The sequence below is a fragment of the Populus euphratica genome, unplaced genomic scaffold (assembly GCF_000495115.2).
Source record: "Populus euphratica unplaced genomic scaffold, PopEup_1.0 scaffold40.1, whole genome shotgun sequence".
NCBI lineage: Eukaryota > Viridiplantae > Streptophyta > Magnoliopsida > Malpighiales > Salicaceae > Populus > Populus euphratica.
The window spans coordinates 449,992-467,777 of record NW_011499912.1 but is presented as its reverse complement, the minus strand read 5'-3'; the positions used below and the strand labels follow the sequence as shown (position 1 = coordinate 467,777).

Genomic DNA, 17,786 nt, shown 5'->3' with positions numbered 1-17,786 from the left:
AATTAATTCGGTGTTAAGACATAAAATAAAAAAAAAACTAATTTAAAACAGTATAAAAATGACCCGGATCAGCTTAGTTGATCATGAAATATAGATAATCTTATAGAGAACAAGTCAAAATAAACCATAAAATTTTAATTCTTGATTAATTCAATACTAAATAATAAAAATAAAATAAAAATTGATGAAAAAACTTAAATGAATAAAATTTATTTGTCAAACTTGCCGTCTGAATAACGAGGCAAGATAGCCTCATAATAAAATTAATTAAAAAAATAATAAAATTAAATTTTTAATAAATTTAATACCGGGAGGTGAAATAAAAAATAAAAAATAAACATAAATTATAAATAAAAAATAAACAAAATAACACTCAAGTAATTAGAGTTATGTAAATAAAATACATGAAAACTTCATGTTTTTTTTGTTTTGTCAACATGGCTGAAAGGATAATTGTCTTTGATACGAATAGAAAACCTAAACATTTAATAATTAATGTAAGATTATCAAGAAATGTATATATTTATGGTAATATTGGGTTACTATTTTAAGATAATAGAGATGAAGATGATAATGATAAAAGAGACATTTATTTTTTAAAATATACAAATTTATTCTAAAATTATATTTATGCTGAAGAGATAAATTTATTTTATATTTTTTACAATTGAACTATTTATATTATTTTTTCACTTTTTTCTCATAAAACACCAATCAATCACGACCACTGAAATAACTTTTCGTCCTCTTCGACACATCCTTGACATGTGCCATCTGTCCATCCAGGAAGCTCCCTTGTCTCCGTCCAATCTCTTTGTCAAAATAAAGAAGGAAACGCTTCCTCCACACAAAAAGCTCTGCCGGTTCAAATGTCTATGATAACCAAGAGCGGTCCAATCGGACCGCAGAAGCAAAGGTCGGTTGGCTCAATCAGTCACGCGCGTCTTTTCCAACGTCTACGTCATTCCATTTAATAAGAAACACGTATAATAATTCCTGGGTCCAGCTGTCCTCTCATCTTCGAGGATCCAATGCTCTACGATGTTACAAAAATGCCCATTGATATTTGTTCAAATTACAAAAAGTATCCAAGATCATTCGCATTTTGTGACCTGCTTTTATTAATTGCTTCTTCGCTAGCTTCCTTGCTAAGTTGTCGACGCTACATTTTACTTGGGTGGTTCTGTATTTTATTTTAATTATAGATTTAAAGATATTTATTTTATTAAAAAACACCATAATTTTACATATATTTAAATATTTTTTTTTTAAAAAAAGTATAATTTATATATTTTTAATCTATTTTGTTAACCTACAACCATAGAAGTCAAATATATATTAAGAGGTGTTTAAAAGAGTGATAGTAATTATTTTTTTAAAAATCATTTAAAAATATATTAAAATAATATTATTTTAATTCATTTTTTCTATTATTACATCATAAAAAATTAAAAAATATAAAAATTAATATTTTAAAAATTAATATTTTAAAAATTAATTCTAGCTAATCTTCATCATTTGGACTGCTATAAAAAACACAGGCTAAATCTAATTTGTTTTGAAATTTTAGTATATTTGGTAATGTATTTATGATTGTTTTTTAAATAATTTTTTATTTAAAATGTATATTAATAATATTTTTTATTTTTAAAAAAATTATTTTTGATATCAATATATTAAAACAATCTAAAATATATTAAATTTTAATAAAAAATAAAATATTTTTTAATTTTTTAAAAATATAATTATACTACGTTCCTGAACGGTGCCTTAAAGGTAGGATTTGATTTTTCAAATAGTAAAAACTGATCTCCAAACCCCGGGCATGTAAATACTTTTAAAAAAATATTATTGTAATAAAAACCGTCGACTCTTTCACATGTAAATTAATTAAATAACCATTTTTTTTTCCAAACCCATCGCAGAATGATTCAGCGACCAGGGGACTTTCCTCACGAATTTCCCAATGAAAAGCGCATTTCAAAGATCCAAACCGTGTCTATTGTGATTGCTCGCATGGTTCTCGTGAATTGTGGTCATAAGCAACTCTTATAGATCAATTTCTTTCTTTGAAAACAGTAAATAGCTTTAATTAATTTTTTTATTTTTAAGTTTCGACCTGTATGATAATGGAGCAGGCATCAAATTGTTTGTTTGTTAGTTTTAAATGAAAGTAAAGGGAGGGAGGGGGGAGATTTTGTTCATATCTGGGAAGTCATTGGAATAAAAAAAATTGTTTAGATTACTCCCATTGTTACAAAAATTAAAAAAACAATCAAAGATAAAATACATTTGTGATGCCTAGAGACCGTGGTTAAATAAATATCTAGTTTCTGACTAATTTACTTGTTTTAATAAAATATAAAATATTAGTTATTTTTTAATCTCTCAACACAAGAAAATTTTTTTATACCATCACAGTTAGTCTGTTTATTTTTATATTTTTTTAAAAAAATTAAAAAATTAAAAATTAATATATTTTAAATAATTTTAATATGTTAATATTAAAAATAATTTTAAAAAAATAAAAAACTAATAACATATATTTTAATATAAAAAAATTATTTAAAAGTAACCACATAAACTTTTAATGTATTTCTGTCTAATTTTGTGTGCACATCTTTCAAAAAGATCCCTACTACAGAAGCATTGCATGAACACAAGAATTTTATGTGTTTTAAAATATTTTTTATTTTAAATTATATTTAAATTATAAAAAATATTTAAAAGCATATCTTTATGTACGCTTGCATGACACATAAAGTTGACATCTAGTTTGCTTTTTTTTACTTTTACATTCGAAAAGGATTTCTGCCGTACAGAGAATATTTTTTCTCTAATTTTGGTTGGACGGATTTTTTTCCGTTCACAGTAGAGCAGAGGAATTCAATGTTTTCTATGGTTTCGAATTTAGATTTGTTGCTGTAACAAGTTAATGTTATTAATTTAACAATAAATAAATAAAACACTTAGAGAACTGGCTCCACAGTAGCGTGACAGCAAGAAAACGGTTGGAGTGGTTCGTGGCATTATCGTAGTTAAGAGAAACCATAAGGGCTGAAATTTAAGATAGACGATAATTATGGCACCGCTGGCATCGAACCCACGTCAGATACAGCGCCTCTCGCAGCCAAAGTACTGGCGGGGTATTCCCTCTCCCAGCTACCCCCACCACGCTCCTTAAATCACGTTGTTAAAATAAAGGTTTGTTAGGCGGTGGGGTACGTGATGTTTTCTTTTTTAATATATTATTTTTATATTTAAAATTTGTATTTAAACAATAAAAAATTAAATTCATTAACAAACACGCTTTTAAATATATTTTATTTGAAAATATATTAAAATAATATTTTATTTTTATTTTTAAAAATTACATCAAAGTAATAATAAAATTTAATTTTTTTTTGAAAAACATACATAGTTCAACTACAATTCTAGAATGCAACCTAACTAACTATCTTATCTAAATTCAATTTTTTATTTGCAGTCATCCCGTGTTTTAAGGGTAAAGTAATAATATTACATTATTTTAATATAAATATTTAATTTAAAAATTTCATGTCCATATTAACAATAGCAATTTGACGCCATCAAAATGGCGTTTCTTTTCTTTGAATTTGAGAATTAAAATGTGATATTTTTTAAAATAAAATAAAGAGTTATTTTAACGATTTCTTGCGGAAGAACAATACGGTAAGAATAGATAAAGGAGGAGTTAACGTCTGCGTAAACAGTGATTATTTTTTATGATAAAAGTTATCGTGACTTGAGGATGACATTAAATAATAACAAGTAAGAAATGCAACGTTACGGAAAATTGAGACCTTTCCTATACCAGAATGAAAGATGAAAAGTAGCAGTTGACAAATAAATAATATATTTAGGAAAAAAATTAAAGTAGTTGTTGACTAATCACGCTAGTAATTCTCTTAATAAATACAATATCCAACCAATACAATTTCATCAAATATTACAAAACTAAAGGAATTAAGGGGGTTATTATTATTACTATTATTATATAACCAGTATTTATCTTAAGAATTAATTGGTTTGTAAAACAAAAAAAAAAGTCACCGAATTTGTTCTTGGAATTTGTGTGTGTTCAGCAAGGTCTCATGTTTTATAAATTACTTTTAGTTATGATTTAACAAAAATAAATTAATATATTTTCAATGAAAATGATTATAAAATATATTTTCACATGTATTTTAATTTTTTCGAGAAATCAAGGTTTGAAATATATTATATGAAAGCTTAGTGTTTTTTAGTGATTGTTTAAAAATATAATAAAATTTAGTTTTAAAATATATGTTTACTTAAAAATATTTAAAAATAAAAGTTAAAAAATCTGAAAATACGGTTGAAATATAAAGTGAAAATAAAACAACAAAAAAAAAATCCGCTCCGTGTTTCTCACGTATCCCTAGTGAGATTGGCATAAGAAACTGCGCCCTAATCCTCAAATGATCAAATCCACGGTCTCATCCTCCTTTCTCCTTCCCTTATAAAATCAACCCTCTCCACTCCTCTTTCTCCACGTCAACTCCAACGTAGGGTTTCCTCTCTTCCTCTTATCTTTATTGGTTTCCTTTATTTTGCTGCCAAGAAATCTTGTCTTCTCGATCTGTTTCTGGAAAAATAACATGGGAGTTCTTGTTGTAAATCCTCAAGATTGCCTGAAAAATCCCTTACAATCACAACCACAACCACAACGTATGAGGTTCACACGGAACCCTAACCTCAACAACCCCCGCCCAAACCGGGCACAACCCAACCGCCGAAAACGGAGTCCCAACTCATCCCCACCTCCACGCGCCGCTGTACCCAAGAACAACAACAGCAACCTTGTTATGGGACAAGTCAGGATTCTCAAACGAGGCAAAGAAGATTTAATCGAGCCCGGAAAGAAGGACGAGACTCCAAGAGGGAGTCATAACACAGAGGCTGTGAAAAGTGAAGACCTGGGTTTTGTCTCAACCAACAGGCTGGGTCCTGATGCCGTTCTGGTTCCGACTCAGGTCCAACTCGCTGAGTCGATGGACATAGTTAATGGTTTTTATGCCGGATCGGCTTTTATTACATCCCCGCCACCCAGTTCTCTTCCTCTACCTGGCTTTTTCACGAAGAAGACAAATAACCTTGTTGCTGTTGATGCAAGCAGTGAGATAATGAAACTTTTAGGCCTTAGTTTGTAGTTTCATCAAGGTTTCTTTTATTGGGTTTTGAAGCTGCTGCTGCTGCTGCTCTGGCAGATGGGATTTGAAGGCTGAAGATGATGATGTAGATGGGGTTTTGTTTTTTGATGTTTTGCATTCGATTGTCCCGTATTTTTTCAAGGGGAGAAATCGAATTGCTTGACCTTAAAATTCTTAGTCTTACTGGGTGCGTGCGCTCGCTGTTTCTGCGTGTATAGTTTAATTATCAGTTTGTGTGAGTCCATTGCTAGAATTTAGAATCTCTAAGGTCATTCGGGGTATTTAAGGTTACAGTTAGCTCCTTTTAAGTTAATGATGGTTTAGTTTTAATATGTTTAATTTTGTAACAGGTGCCTGTCAAGATGACCTTTGATGCCCTTTGTTTTTAGGGGTTGTCTTTTTGAATCCCTGTTCATGCTGTGCTTGATTAGTTGTCTTAATAAAAATCAAATCTTTTTAGTGTGTTAAATCCCCTTGTGTTTGCCAGCTTAAATTGTAATTCGGTTTGTTTTTTACACTTGTTAATCAATAACAACTCTCTAAGGCAAGAGCTTGTTTAAGATTCCATGTCTCGCACTTTTGCTTGCCATCCAAACCAGATTATCTGGGTCACCCATTGAAGCTTGAATCCCGGATTCAAGCATTCAAGACATGAATCTGCCAACGGATCAAGCATGATCCTCTGTTTTCGCATTTGAAGCGGAGAAGCCATCCCTCTTATCATGTTTGCATCATCCTCTAGTTCGAAGTTTCACAATCTTGAGTCGCCCATAAAATTTTGTTGTTGCAGAGAAGTCTGCAGTTATGTTTGTGGTTTCGGGCAGGGCTGTGAGGAAGTGTTTCGCTAAATTTATGTTTGCAGCGTGGTTGCTATGACTCGCTAAATTTATGTTTGCAGCGTGGTTGCAATGACAACTATTTCAACAATGCTAATTATTTCATTATATTTTTTTATATTATACATACCGGATCGTACTTGCTTCTTGTACATAGCTATTTCAATAATCCTGAGTGGGGGGCACTTTTAACAAAAGAGAAGATGCTTTCACTATTACATCGTTACTTTTTCCAAAAAGCTGTCGTCTGTATTTCTTTGTGAAAGAAATAATGCTCTAATTATATTCAAAGAGTTTTCCCGACAAGATTCAAATCTCTGCCAAATTATTGAGTGTAAGGGTATAATTATTAAATCTGATTTAACTTTTTAGAAATTTATAAACTTTGAATATCAAACCCGTCAAGATTTAAATTGAAAAAAAATAAATTAATTCAGTAACACTTTAATAATGTATTAGATTTCTAATAATTTGGTTAATCTAACTAAATATAACTAGATAAACTTTGTTTTTTTTTTTAATATTCTAATAATTTGGTTAATCTAACTAAATACAACTAGATAAACTTTGTTTTTTTTTAATAAAAAATATTATTTTTATAAAAACAATTAATATGAATGAATTTGATGATTCGGGAGTTAGCACAATAGTTGACGAGTTGATCCAGTGTTTTGATAATCCAAATCCATTTTCGGGACATTCCTCGTGTAATAGCTATCTACAGTGGTGCAAATATTAGGAGCCGTCAAAATTAACAGCAATCAAAATTAAATTAGGGGAGGTTTTGGTGAATTTAGTTACAATTATTTTTTATTTGAAAATATATTAAAATAATATTTATTTTATTTTTAAAAAATATTTTTGATATCAACACATCAGAATAATATAAAAATATCAAAAAAAATTAATTTAAAATAATAATTTTTTTTAATTCTTTAAAAGATATTCTTTAAAAAAAAAAAACACACATTTTTACCACTGTGAGCTTTTAACTTTTAGCTGGGCCGAAAGGTAGTTTAGGGTCAAGAATTGGACTTTAGAAGAATAAACAGTGGCCTCGCAAGAAGGATATTAAATTTTCTCATCAACCACGACAATACAGGGCATGAGTTTTTCACTGTAATTTTAGATATAAATTATTGTCTATTGCTGTGATGATTTTTTTTAGTTTAAAAATTAAAAATCGTGATATTAGGGGTAGTTTTATCCTTTTTTAATGATTCGTTAATTATTAAAAAATTATTAAATACATGTGTCTATCTTCTTTTTTTAAAAATAAATAGTAAAATTATTTATTTACCCATGATATCCAAAAAATTAGAATTTTTTACCAAGAATTTGTTTATTTTTTTTGTTATAATACAATAAAAATATATATTTACCCTTAAAAAAAACAAGACGTGTCTAGAGATATCTTTATCCTTTTACACGAGATTAATTTTTAAATTTTCAAGAATATAGAGAGTATTTAGTTATTTTATATTGGATAACGTGAGATATTACTCGATAGATAAACATATCCTTTCACTTTATTTTTGGAAGCATAATTATTTTCTCTTTCTTCTAATATAGCGCATGATATGTAATTTGTCACCGATAGTCATTTTGTTTTTCTCTTTCTCTCCAACCCAAAAAGGTATCTGGTTGTCTTTTTTGTTTTTATTTTTTTGATTTCTTGTTTTCATTCCTATCCCTCGTATAAAATTCATGTTTATTTTCATTTTAGTTATTTAATTACAATTTATCATGTATTATTTTTTTCATTTTATTCTTTATTATTTTATTTTATTTTTTATTAAAGTTTATGTTTTTTTTCTATTGTAGCCCTCATTCTTTTGATATGTTTTTCCTTTTGTTATATTTATTTTTTTGTTTTAATTTAACCTGTTAATTGAATGCTTTTTGTTGTCTTCTGATTTTTTTTTCTAGCCCATTCTTTTAATAACAACCTTTTGTTTTAAATCTTTTTGTGTGATTAATGTCTTTTTATGTTTTTTTTTATATGTTGTTTGATTTGTTGCAAATTGAACTTTATGATTTTCTCAATTATAGTATTTTTGATCTAATAATTCGAGTTACCATTTTGAAAAGTTAATATGGTTCAATGTCTTTTATTACCACATTTTATTTTATTATTTTATCATTCTAGATTATTAGTTAAAAAAATGGTTTTGTGACTATTTTTATTTTTTTTTAATTGAATTATCCTGATCTTATGATTTTGATCACTCGTTTTACATGTTTTTTATATTTTTTTAAAAAATATATTTGTATTTAATATACAAAGATGCTATTCTATTCATTTATGTTTTTTATTATTCTATACAAATAAACTTTATTTTTAAATATTTATTTTAAATACTTATTTTTATAAATAAAAAATATTTATTTTAAATATGAGGCTAAAACCTATTATAAATGAAAAATATATCCATGCACATTATCTAAACTTAAACATATTAAACTTGGGGTGCATTCTTGAGTGCATGGGGGCGCTGAGGCGTACACCTAATAAGGCTGGATATATGTCCATCCTGGATGAACACGTTGCATGCTATCTGGAGAGTTGGGTTCGGGGCTACTGCACTGAAACCCACTTTATTTAGGCCACTATTGTATATTAGGCTTGGGTTATAAAGCTTGAGCGAGCCTTTCTTAAGGTATCTTTCAAGTTCATTTTGGAGGTTTTTTTACTTGGATCCAACAATCATCTTTTTTTTTTCTTGATTAATTCATATAAAATTAATTTATTTAGTTGGCTAGAACTATAACTTGGGTTATTAAAGTTTATTTTTTAAAAAAACATACTTACAATAGCTAAATACTATATGGAAAAAATAGCATGGACCCATAATGCAATGCAACTTCTCATCCAGTTAGAGAATATTTGGAAATGTGATTTTTTAAAAGAATTAATTTTTTGGTTAAAAATTATATTTTTTATGTATTTTAAATTATTTTAATATACTATATTAAAAATAAAAAATATTTTTTTAATATAAAAAACATCTTAAAAAAACACCGCAACCATATTCCCATTCAATGACTTAATCTACTTCCACCAAATTTACCATTGCAGGCTTAATTAACAACTCCTAACATTTTCACAACCTAGATGCACAGGCTTGTACCGTTTGTTCTTGCTCTTGTAACCTTCCAAAAAGAAGTAGGACTCAATTAAACTATTTTACAACTAGAAGGACTCACCTCTCTTCCCAACAAAACTATTCCCACCCACCTATAGCCAAACACACCCTCTCGTCCCCCTCCCTCTAGCGCAACCACCGAAAGTCGAAACGTTTCACTGCTCCACCACCCTCTCCAATTTCTAACGTTGTCAGTCTTACACTCCACTCCCTACTGTAACACCCCACACCTCCACCTTCATTCACCGTCTGATCCCATCATGGAACCAGACGTAAGCGTAGAAACCTCCGCCATGATCCGAATCGCCATTATCCCAATCGGCAAAATCCCTCACCAAACCCTACGCGACTATTACTCCATGTTCCTCCACCATCACACGATCCCACTCTCCTCCATCTCCTCCTTCTACACTGAAGAACAAAAATCACCATTCACCAATCAACCTTGGGAAACCGGTTCGCTCCGGTTCAAATTCGTCCTAGGCGGTGCACCGCCTAGTCCATGGGAAGATTTCCAGTCAAATCGTAAGATCTTGGCTGTTATTGGTGTTTGTCATTGTCCGTTATCGCCTGATCTTGATTCAGTTATTGAAGAGTTCGATGGAGTCTGTAAAGGTTACGCTTCTGCGCGTGTTACTCGCTGTTTCGGTTTTTTTCCTTGTGATTCTCAGGTTAGTTACTTGCTTCGCTGTATTTTAGTAATTTTTTTTATTTCTTAATTGGAATCGGATCGGATTTGTAATTATATTGTTTTTTTTTTTTAATTTTACGACAATGACAATGACTATGATTATGATTGAGCTAAATGCTAAGGAATGGTTTTTTGAATTTCTCTTTTCATGTGTTGTTTCTGTTGGATTACGCATCATAGAGATTTATGTGGATATTAGGTGTTTTAGATTTAAATGTGATTTAATTTGCTAAACTAGGAGGTTAGGATTCCGTGAGAAATGAGGAATGAAACTAATATATGAAACTTTTGGGGTGGAGTGGAAGTTAGGATTGAGATTCTAGTTTGCTTGCTGGCCTGCTTTCAAGATGAACCTGGGTTTTGATTTCATTGAATCTGAAGTGGTTTTTGATGTAAATGTCAAGCAATTGTCTCTCTTATTTGGCTGATCAGTGGTTTGATTCACATGGTTTTGTTACAGTTAGAGGATGGTGGGAAAAAGGGAGAGAATTTGAGATTGTTTCCGCCGGCAGATCGTCAAACGCAGGAGATGCATTTGCAGACAATGATGCAAGAGATAGCAGCTTCATTGTTGATGGAATTTGAGAAGTATGTTTTTCAAGCGGAATCTGCTGGAACTATACTCAAGACGCCTTTGGATTCTCAAGCTAGTTTAAGCTCAGAGGAGGTTTATTTTCAGGTGTCCTAAGGATTTTGAATCTGGAAATTTTATTCTGAAAGTTTTTGTTTTGTAATGTGATGCCATGTATTTTGTAACCTGTAGGTTGATAATTTTGAGTTTTGTTAAAATTACAGGTGATCAAGGCTAAAAAGAGAAGACTTGGTCGTGCACAAAAGACTATAGGGGATTATTGTTTATTGGCAGGATCTCCTGTTGATGCCAATGCTCATTATTCTACCGCGTTGGAATTAGCCAGATTGACTGCAGATTACTTCTGGTATGCCGGGGCATTGGAGGGAAGTGTTTGTGCCTTATTGGTATGTGCGCCTTTTGAATTAAATGATAAAATGACATTCATGTCAAACACACTTTTGTTGGTCTATGAGTAGCTAGGCTGTTCCCTGCTCCACAGTGAAGTTTCCGCAAAAGCTGATTGGTTTAAGGCTTTGTTATTTTCCTCTTGAATGATGGGTCCTGTTATTGTCTACATCTTTGGCATACCCTGCAGTTATGCAATTACTTACCTCCCTTTTTTACCTGTTATCAGATAGACCGGATAGGCCTGAAAGACCCATCTCTTGAGGATGAAGTTAGGTATCGGTACAGCAATGTGATATTGCATTACAAGAAGTCATTTATACCAGAGAATGCTCAGAGGTAATTTCCTGTTGATCGATTATCTTTTTAAACATTTTTTTCCTGAATCAATGTGAAATAGTTCTTAAAAATTCAATTGTTTTTTTTTTGTATGCTCATGCTTGGAAGTGAAACTGCAAATTTTCTCATTAGATTATATATATTTTCAATCTCTCTAATCTTGTTCTATGAATCACAGTGTAAAATATTCAGAGTGTAAAATATAATTTCCAGGCCTGTTTCCCTTATAATTGCAGTTGGTTTATATTTTTACATATATTAGGAGGTCATGCTCTTGCATAGACTGCCTAGAGATCTTCAGGTGATTTATTTTCACTTTTTAATTGATCTTATTAAGTGCAAAATTTATTTTAATATTTTGAATGCAGGGTTTCACCTTTAAGCTTTGAACTTGAAGCTAATTTGAAATTAGCGAGATATCTTTGCAGGTAAAAGTTTTTCTCTCAACTTTTTTTATTACAACGTAAGAAGATGATACACACAAAAGAGAGCTCTTAAAATTAAGATGCTAAGGCTTCTGTTTCTTGAAAGCAATTTTCAAAGTAACGGTCCTTGTCCTTGCAGAAGAGAGCTGGCTAAGGATGTAGTGGATTTGCTGACAAGTGCTGCAGATGGTGCAAAATCTTTGATTGATGCGACTGATAGACTCATACTATATGTCGAAATAGCTCGTTTATTTGGAACTCTTGGTTACCAGAGGAAAGCTGCCTTTTTTTCTAGGCAGGTTGCTCAGCTGTATCTGCAACAAGACAGCAAATTGGCTGCTATTAGTGCTTTGCAAGTTTTGGCAATGACCACCAAAGCATATCGTGTTCAGAGCAGAGCTTCCATCTCCAATAAATCTCATATCAATGTGAGTATACAAGCTGGGTGGAAAATTGAAACCATGCATGTAATGGTTGCTGGGATGCTTTGTACTGTTGGCTGGCTGTAGTGTAGAGTCATCTATAGTGGATTCCTCTGGGTTAACTACATTATTTCCCCGAACAAATCTATCTATTTATGCTAAGAAAATGCAGCACTCTCAATTTACAGATAGAAAAGGGCTGCATAATAAGTACATAAAGTCCCTGTATAACTTGATTAGTGTCTACTGATGCTTAGCTAGCTAATTCATTTGGTGGTCTCAAGAGAATCAGGATCAATTCCTGCAGAGAAACAGGAAAGAAGAGATGAAGAAAAGAAAAGAAAAGGGAGAGGGTTAAACTTGTCACGTAAACCAAACAATTGGTGAAAGAAATGAGCTTATAGTGTTACTTGTGTCCTTTAAAATTCTCACCTTTCATGAATTATCTTCTTTTTGATAGGAGGTTGGATCAAGTCATGCTGATAGTGGGAAAATGCATCACCAGTCTGTAGTTTCTTTATTTGAGTCTCAATGGAGCACGCTCCAAATGGTTGTGCTGAGGGAGATACTGCTATCTGCTGTTCGTGCAGGAGATCCTCTTGCTGCATGGAGCGCTGCTGCTCGGCTTCTAAGGTCATATTACCCTCTAATCACACCCGCTGGACAGAATGGCCTTGCTCGTGCAATTGCCAATTCATCAGAGATGCTACCTTCTGGGATTCGATGCAGTGATCCTGCCTTACCTTTTGTAAGGTATTTTGCTTTATCCGTGGAATCTTGGCTTGCTTTTTATCTTCTTTTACCTATCAACTTAGTAGTAAATGTGTTGTGGGTCCTTTCATTTTTATTTTATTTTTCGTCTATTGTTGTTTGGGTGTTCAAAGAATATTTGTATAAGAACTTATAGCAGATGGTCCTATATTTACTGAATCTGTCAACAAGAAAGCTACTTGTGGAGTCTCATTTTCTTTTCACACCCGTTTCTGAAGTTTGCAATCATCATTCAATTAATCTGTCTATTTCTTCCAGGTTGTATTCTTTTCCTCCACATACCTCTCAAATGGACATTGTAAAACGCAATCCAGCAAGAGAAGATTGGTGGGTTGGATCTGCTCCTTCAGGCCCTTTTATTTATACACCATTCAGCAAAGGGGAACCAAATGATAGCAGCAAGCAGGAGCTGATTTGGATTGTCGGGGAACCGGTCCAGATTTTAGTGGAGTTGGCAAACCCATGTGGCTTTAATTTAATGGTTGATAGTATCTACTTGTCAGTGCATTCAGGAAATTTTGATCCTTTTCCCATCAGTGTAGATCTCCCTCCCAATTCATCGAAGGTGATCACCTTATCTGGAATCCCAACTTCAGTGGGGCTAGTGACAATTCCAGGGTGCACTGTTCACTGCTTTGGTGTTATTACTGAACACCTCTTCAGGGACGTAGATAATCTGCTCCATGGTGCAGCACAAGGACTTGTGCTTTCTGACCCTTTCAGATGCTGTGGTTCTCCAAAGTTGAAAAACGTATCTGTTCCAAATATTTCTGTTGTTCCACCACTGCCTTTACTGGTTTCACATGTTGTAGGGGGTGATGGTGCAATAGTTTTATATGAAGGCGAGATACGTGAAATCTGTATTAGTCTGGCTAATGCAGGCACTGTTCCAGTTGAACAGGCACATATTTCACTCTCAGGAAAACACCAAGATTCTGTTCTCTCAATATCATATGAAACTTTAAAATCTGTTCTTCCTTTAAAACCTGGTGCTGAGGTGATCCTACCTGTGACCTTGAAAGCGTGGAAGCTTGGGTTAGTGGACCTTGATAATGCTTCTGGAAGCATGGGAAGGCAGTTAAAGGACAATAGTAGCCCGTCGCTGTTGATTCATTATGCAGGTAATTTTCATTTTGTACATTTGACCCCCTTCAAATTTGATATTTAATTCTGCGGACTCTGAGCAAAAAGGGAAAGCTATTGGCTGACAGAAACGTTTTGTTGTTTATCTTTTCTTTGCTCTAGCCATATAATTTTGGGTGAAATAATCCAGCTAGTCCTCCAATTCAAAGTATATTCTACCATAAAACCATAGTGCGGGCTTGCAATAGGTTAAGTATATGCTTTTACCTTGTTAGTTTATTTTTTGGAGGATTCAAGGAAATGTGAAGGTCAGGTGTCTCAAGCCCATGCCACTTCTGTTTTTAAGTTATTTAAACGCACAATAGAATTGTTGTCTAACTGAGTTTTAGCTCATTTCTAGTCAGTACCACTTCAGTTAAGAGTCTGGCCTTTTTCAAATTGCTGTTAATCTTTTATATACATGTAAGAGATTTAAGTTAGTTGAACCCTCCCTTCACTTTCACAGCATTTACAATTGTCTGCACTTTATATGTCTATTGTTGAGAATTGATTGAATGGAGTGTTGTTATTTATTATTTTGTAGATTTGTTCCGCTGTTAATTTAAAGCTATTTTATCTCCTTGTTCCCCTAGAAATAGTATTCTGAATGTCATGATATAATTTAAGCGAATAAATTATTTTTTCTTTGCTTGCCCTTTTCTTTCTGATTTTCAGGGCCATTAACAGATTGTGAAGATCCTCCAAATGGATCTGCTGTGCCTCCTGGTAGACGCCTGGTTGTTCCCTTGAACATATGCGTTTTGCAAGGTTTGTCTTTTGTGAAGGCTCGTTTGCTGTCAATGGAAATTCCTGCCCATGTTGGCGAAAATCTTCCAAAACCAATTTATCTAGAGAATAGTGGTAGTAAAGAAGCTATTGGTTCTGAAACAAAGATGGATGGACTGGTGAAGATTGATCCTTTCCGAGGAAGTTGGGGACTGCGATTTCTGGAACTAGAATTGTCTAATCCAACTGATTTGGTGTTTGAAATCAGTGTCTCTGTCCAGCTGGATAGCACAGAGGACAAGCTTTCGGCTGGTCAAGATGAGACTGAATATGGTTATCCTACAACAAGAATTGACAGGGATTTCTCTGCTAGGGTATTAATACCACTGGAACATTTTAAATTACCTATCCTCGACGGTTCTTTTTTCATGAAGGATTTTAAGCCTGATGGGGCTGCTGGCAGCAGAAATTCAAGCTTCTCAGAAAAGAGTGCCAAGGCTGAACTAAAAGCTTCCATTAATAACCTGATATCCAGAATAAAGGTCCGGTGGCAATCAGGCCGGACCAGCTCTGGAGAATTAAATATCAAGGATGCCATACAGGCAGCACTTAAGACATCTGCTATGGATGTACTGCTACCAGATCCCTTGACATTTGGCTTCAGGCTCGTTAGAAACAATCTCTCGCAAGAATCTGGTGACTCTAAGCCTAAAGGTTCTGTTTTGGCACATGACATGACTCCTATGGAAGTTTTGGTTCGCAATAACACCAAGGAAATGATCAGGATGAGTCTTAATATTACATGCAGGGATGTAGCTGGAGAGAATTGCGTTGAGGGTACCAAGGCAACTGTCTTGTGGTCTGGTAAGGCTTTATTGTGTTGAGGGATGTTATTTTGCATTTACTTTCTTTCATTATTATTATCCACTACACTCACTCTAGTGAAATATTCAAGCTGCATCAATAAGTTTCGCTCATAGAATATTCAGTCTTTTCATTTCTAGCCGCCTCCTTGGTAACCAGCATAATCTGTGCCTTGGCCTCCCATAGGTAGAGAACTAATTCTGCATATTGCTACTACCATGACAGATGCGATCAATGACTGCTTGTTTTTTTTGGTAGGTGTTCTGAATGGAATAACCATAGAGGTTCCTCCTCTCCAAGAATCTAAGCATTCCTTCTCTTTGTATTTTCTTGTACCTGGGGAGTACACTCTTATAGCTGCTGCCCTGATAGAAGATGCTAATGACCTCCTCAGAGCTCGAGCTAAAACCAATTCACCTGAGGAGCCAATATTCTGTCGCGGCCCCCCATTCCATGTCCGTGTCATTGGGACTGCATGATTTTTCTTTCTTATCCAAGACGATGAATCAACTTATTTGTAGGGCTGTACGGCCACGGAGACCTGCTTGCCCGACCCAAGTAAAATGCCGAAGTTTTTGGGCGGCTTCACTGTGAACTCAGTTAATAGAGTTCTGCGAGCTATGCAATTCTTCTTGTGCTATTCTAGTTGTTCTCTTAATCAATTTGACTAAATCTGTATTTGTGATTTGTATGTGCGTGTAAATCCATTGGTCAATTAATACCACAAAATGGCACTGTCTTTTGATTTTAATCAAGGATGATTGGTTCGGATTACTATGGCTCCTTGCTGGTCAAGTTGTGGATCTGGAGTCCATTTAGGAATGATTAGTAATGACTAGCTTGTGCGTTGTTATGGATTTTTAAAAATAATAATAAAAAAATTATATAAAAAAAATACTATTTCAATTTATAATGTTTTTTTAAAAAATTAAATTATTAAACTAAATTTTTAATTAGTTTAGTATTAAAAAAATAAAATAGATAGATAATTTTGAAAAAAATTATAAAAAACAAAAACAAATCATGTAATGATGTACATAACAATCTAGTGTTTTTTAATTTATAGTATTTTGTGGGAAAATATATAATTATAATTTTTAATTAACTTAATATTAAAAAAATAAAATTAATAAAGATAATTTTATAAAAAAATTATAAAAAAAATAAAAGGACAAAAAACCTTATAGAAAAATATTATAATACTCTATAGTGTTTTATGATAAAATCTGTAGTTATAATTTTTAAACAGTTTAATATTAAAAATAATAAAATCAATAAAGATAATTTTAAAAAAAATTTAACAAAAAAAATTATGTAAGAAAATATTTTAGCAATTAACGGTGTTTTAAAGAAAAAAGCTACAAAACTAAATTTCCAACCAACTCAGTATGAAAAAATAAATTTAATAAAGATAATTTTGAAAACAAATTGATAAAAAAAATATGGAGAAACACTGTAGCAAGAAAAAATATGTGGAGAAATATCATAACAATCCACTATTTTTTTTAATAAAAAACTAAAAAACTAAATTATCAATCAACAGTATTTTAAGGGAAAAACCTATAAAGCTAAATTTTTAACCAGCTCAATATTAAAAAAAATAAAATCGACAAAAACAAAAAAAACACAAAAAAAGAAGATAATTTTGGGGAAAAAAGCAAAAACAAAAATAAAAAAATTAAGAAAAAAAATGCAAGGAAAGCTAAAGTTAAATTCTCAACTAGTCCAATATTAAAAAAAAAAAATTTAACAAAGAGAATTAAAAAAAAAAAACACGTGGAAAAATATTGTAACAAAACAAAAACCATACAGAGAAAATACTCTAGCAATCTACAATATTTTTTTAAAAATTACAAAGCTAAATCCTAAACTAGTTCGATAAGAAAAAAACCAAAAAATAAGGGGAAAAATCATAAAAAAAAAGAAAAAAATTTTACAGTGTTTTTTAAAATGATAGAATTAAATTCTCAACTAATTCAATATTAAAAAAAATAAGTTTAAAAAAATATAATTTTTTTAAAAAGAAAATCATGGGAAAAAAAACAAACATGTAAAGATAAAAAAAAATTTAGTAAAATAAAAAAATAAAAATAAAAGGTGCGGGAAAAGTTAAAATACTTTTTCTATATAAGATATAGTATTGTTAATATTTAATAATGATTGTGGTTAAGTTTGTTTTCATTCAAAAATATAATGATATATTATTTATTAATTTATTAACATTAAAACATGGCATGAAAAATTAAATAAAAAAATAATTTTTTAAATAA

General features: G+C 31.7%; 2 protein-coding genes across 3 annotated transcripts; both read left to right on the top strand.

Moving 5' to 3' along the window:
* Nucleotides 1-4,524: 4,524 nt before the first annotated feature.
* On the top strand, nt 4,525-5,657 carry LOC105134072 (serine/arginine repetitive matrix-like protein). The gene has a single exon (XM_011038336.1). The coding sequence runs from the start codon at nt 4,644-4,646 to the stop codon at nt 5,193-5,195; it is 552 nt and encodes a 183-aa protein (XP_011036638.1). The 5' UTR covers nt 4,525-4,643; the 3' UTR covers nt 5,196-5,657.
* Nucleotides 5,658-9,238: 3,581 nt separating this feature from the next.
* LOC105134071 (trafficking protein particle complex subunit 9-like) lies at nt 9,239-16,257 on the top strand. 2 transcript variants are annotated; one of them, XM_011038335.1, is made up of 10 exons: nt 9,239-9,848; nt 10,329-10,535; nt 10,664-10,846; nt 11,077-11,186; nt 11,555-11,614; nt 11,751-12,039; nt 12,494-12,786; nt 13,063-13,925; nt 14,602-15,516; nt 15,775-16,257. In XM_011038335.1, exons 1-10 carry the CDS (start codon nt 9,438-9,440, stop codon nt 15,993-15,995), a joined length of 3,552 nt encoding a protein of 1,183 aa, XP_011036637.1. In that variant the 5' UTR covers nt 9,239-9,437; the 3' UTR covers nt 15,996-16,257. The 2 variants fall into 2 exon arrangements, with proteins under 2 accessions (XP_011036637.1, XP_011036636.1); XM_011038334.1 differs by having other exon boundaries at nt 10,329-10,547.
* The last annotated feature ends 1,529 nt before the right edge of the window (nt 16,258-17,786 follow it).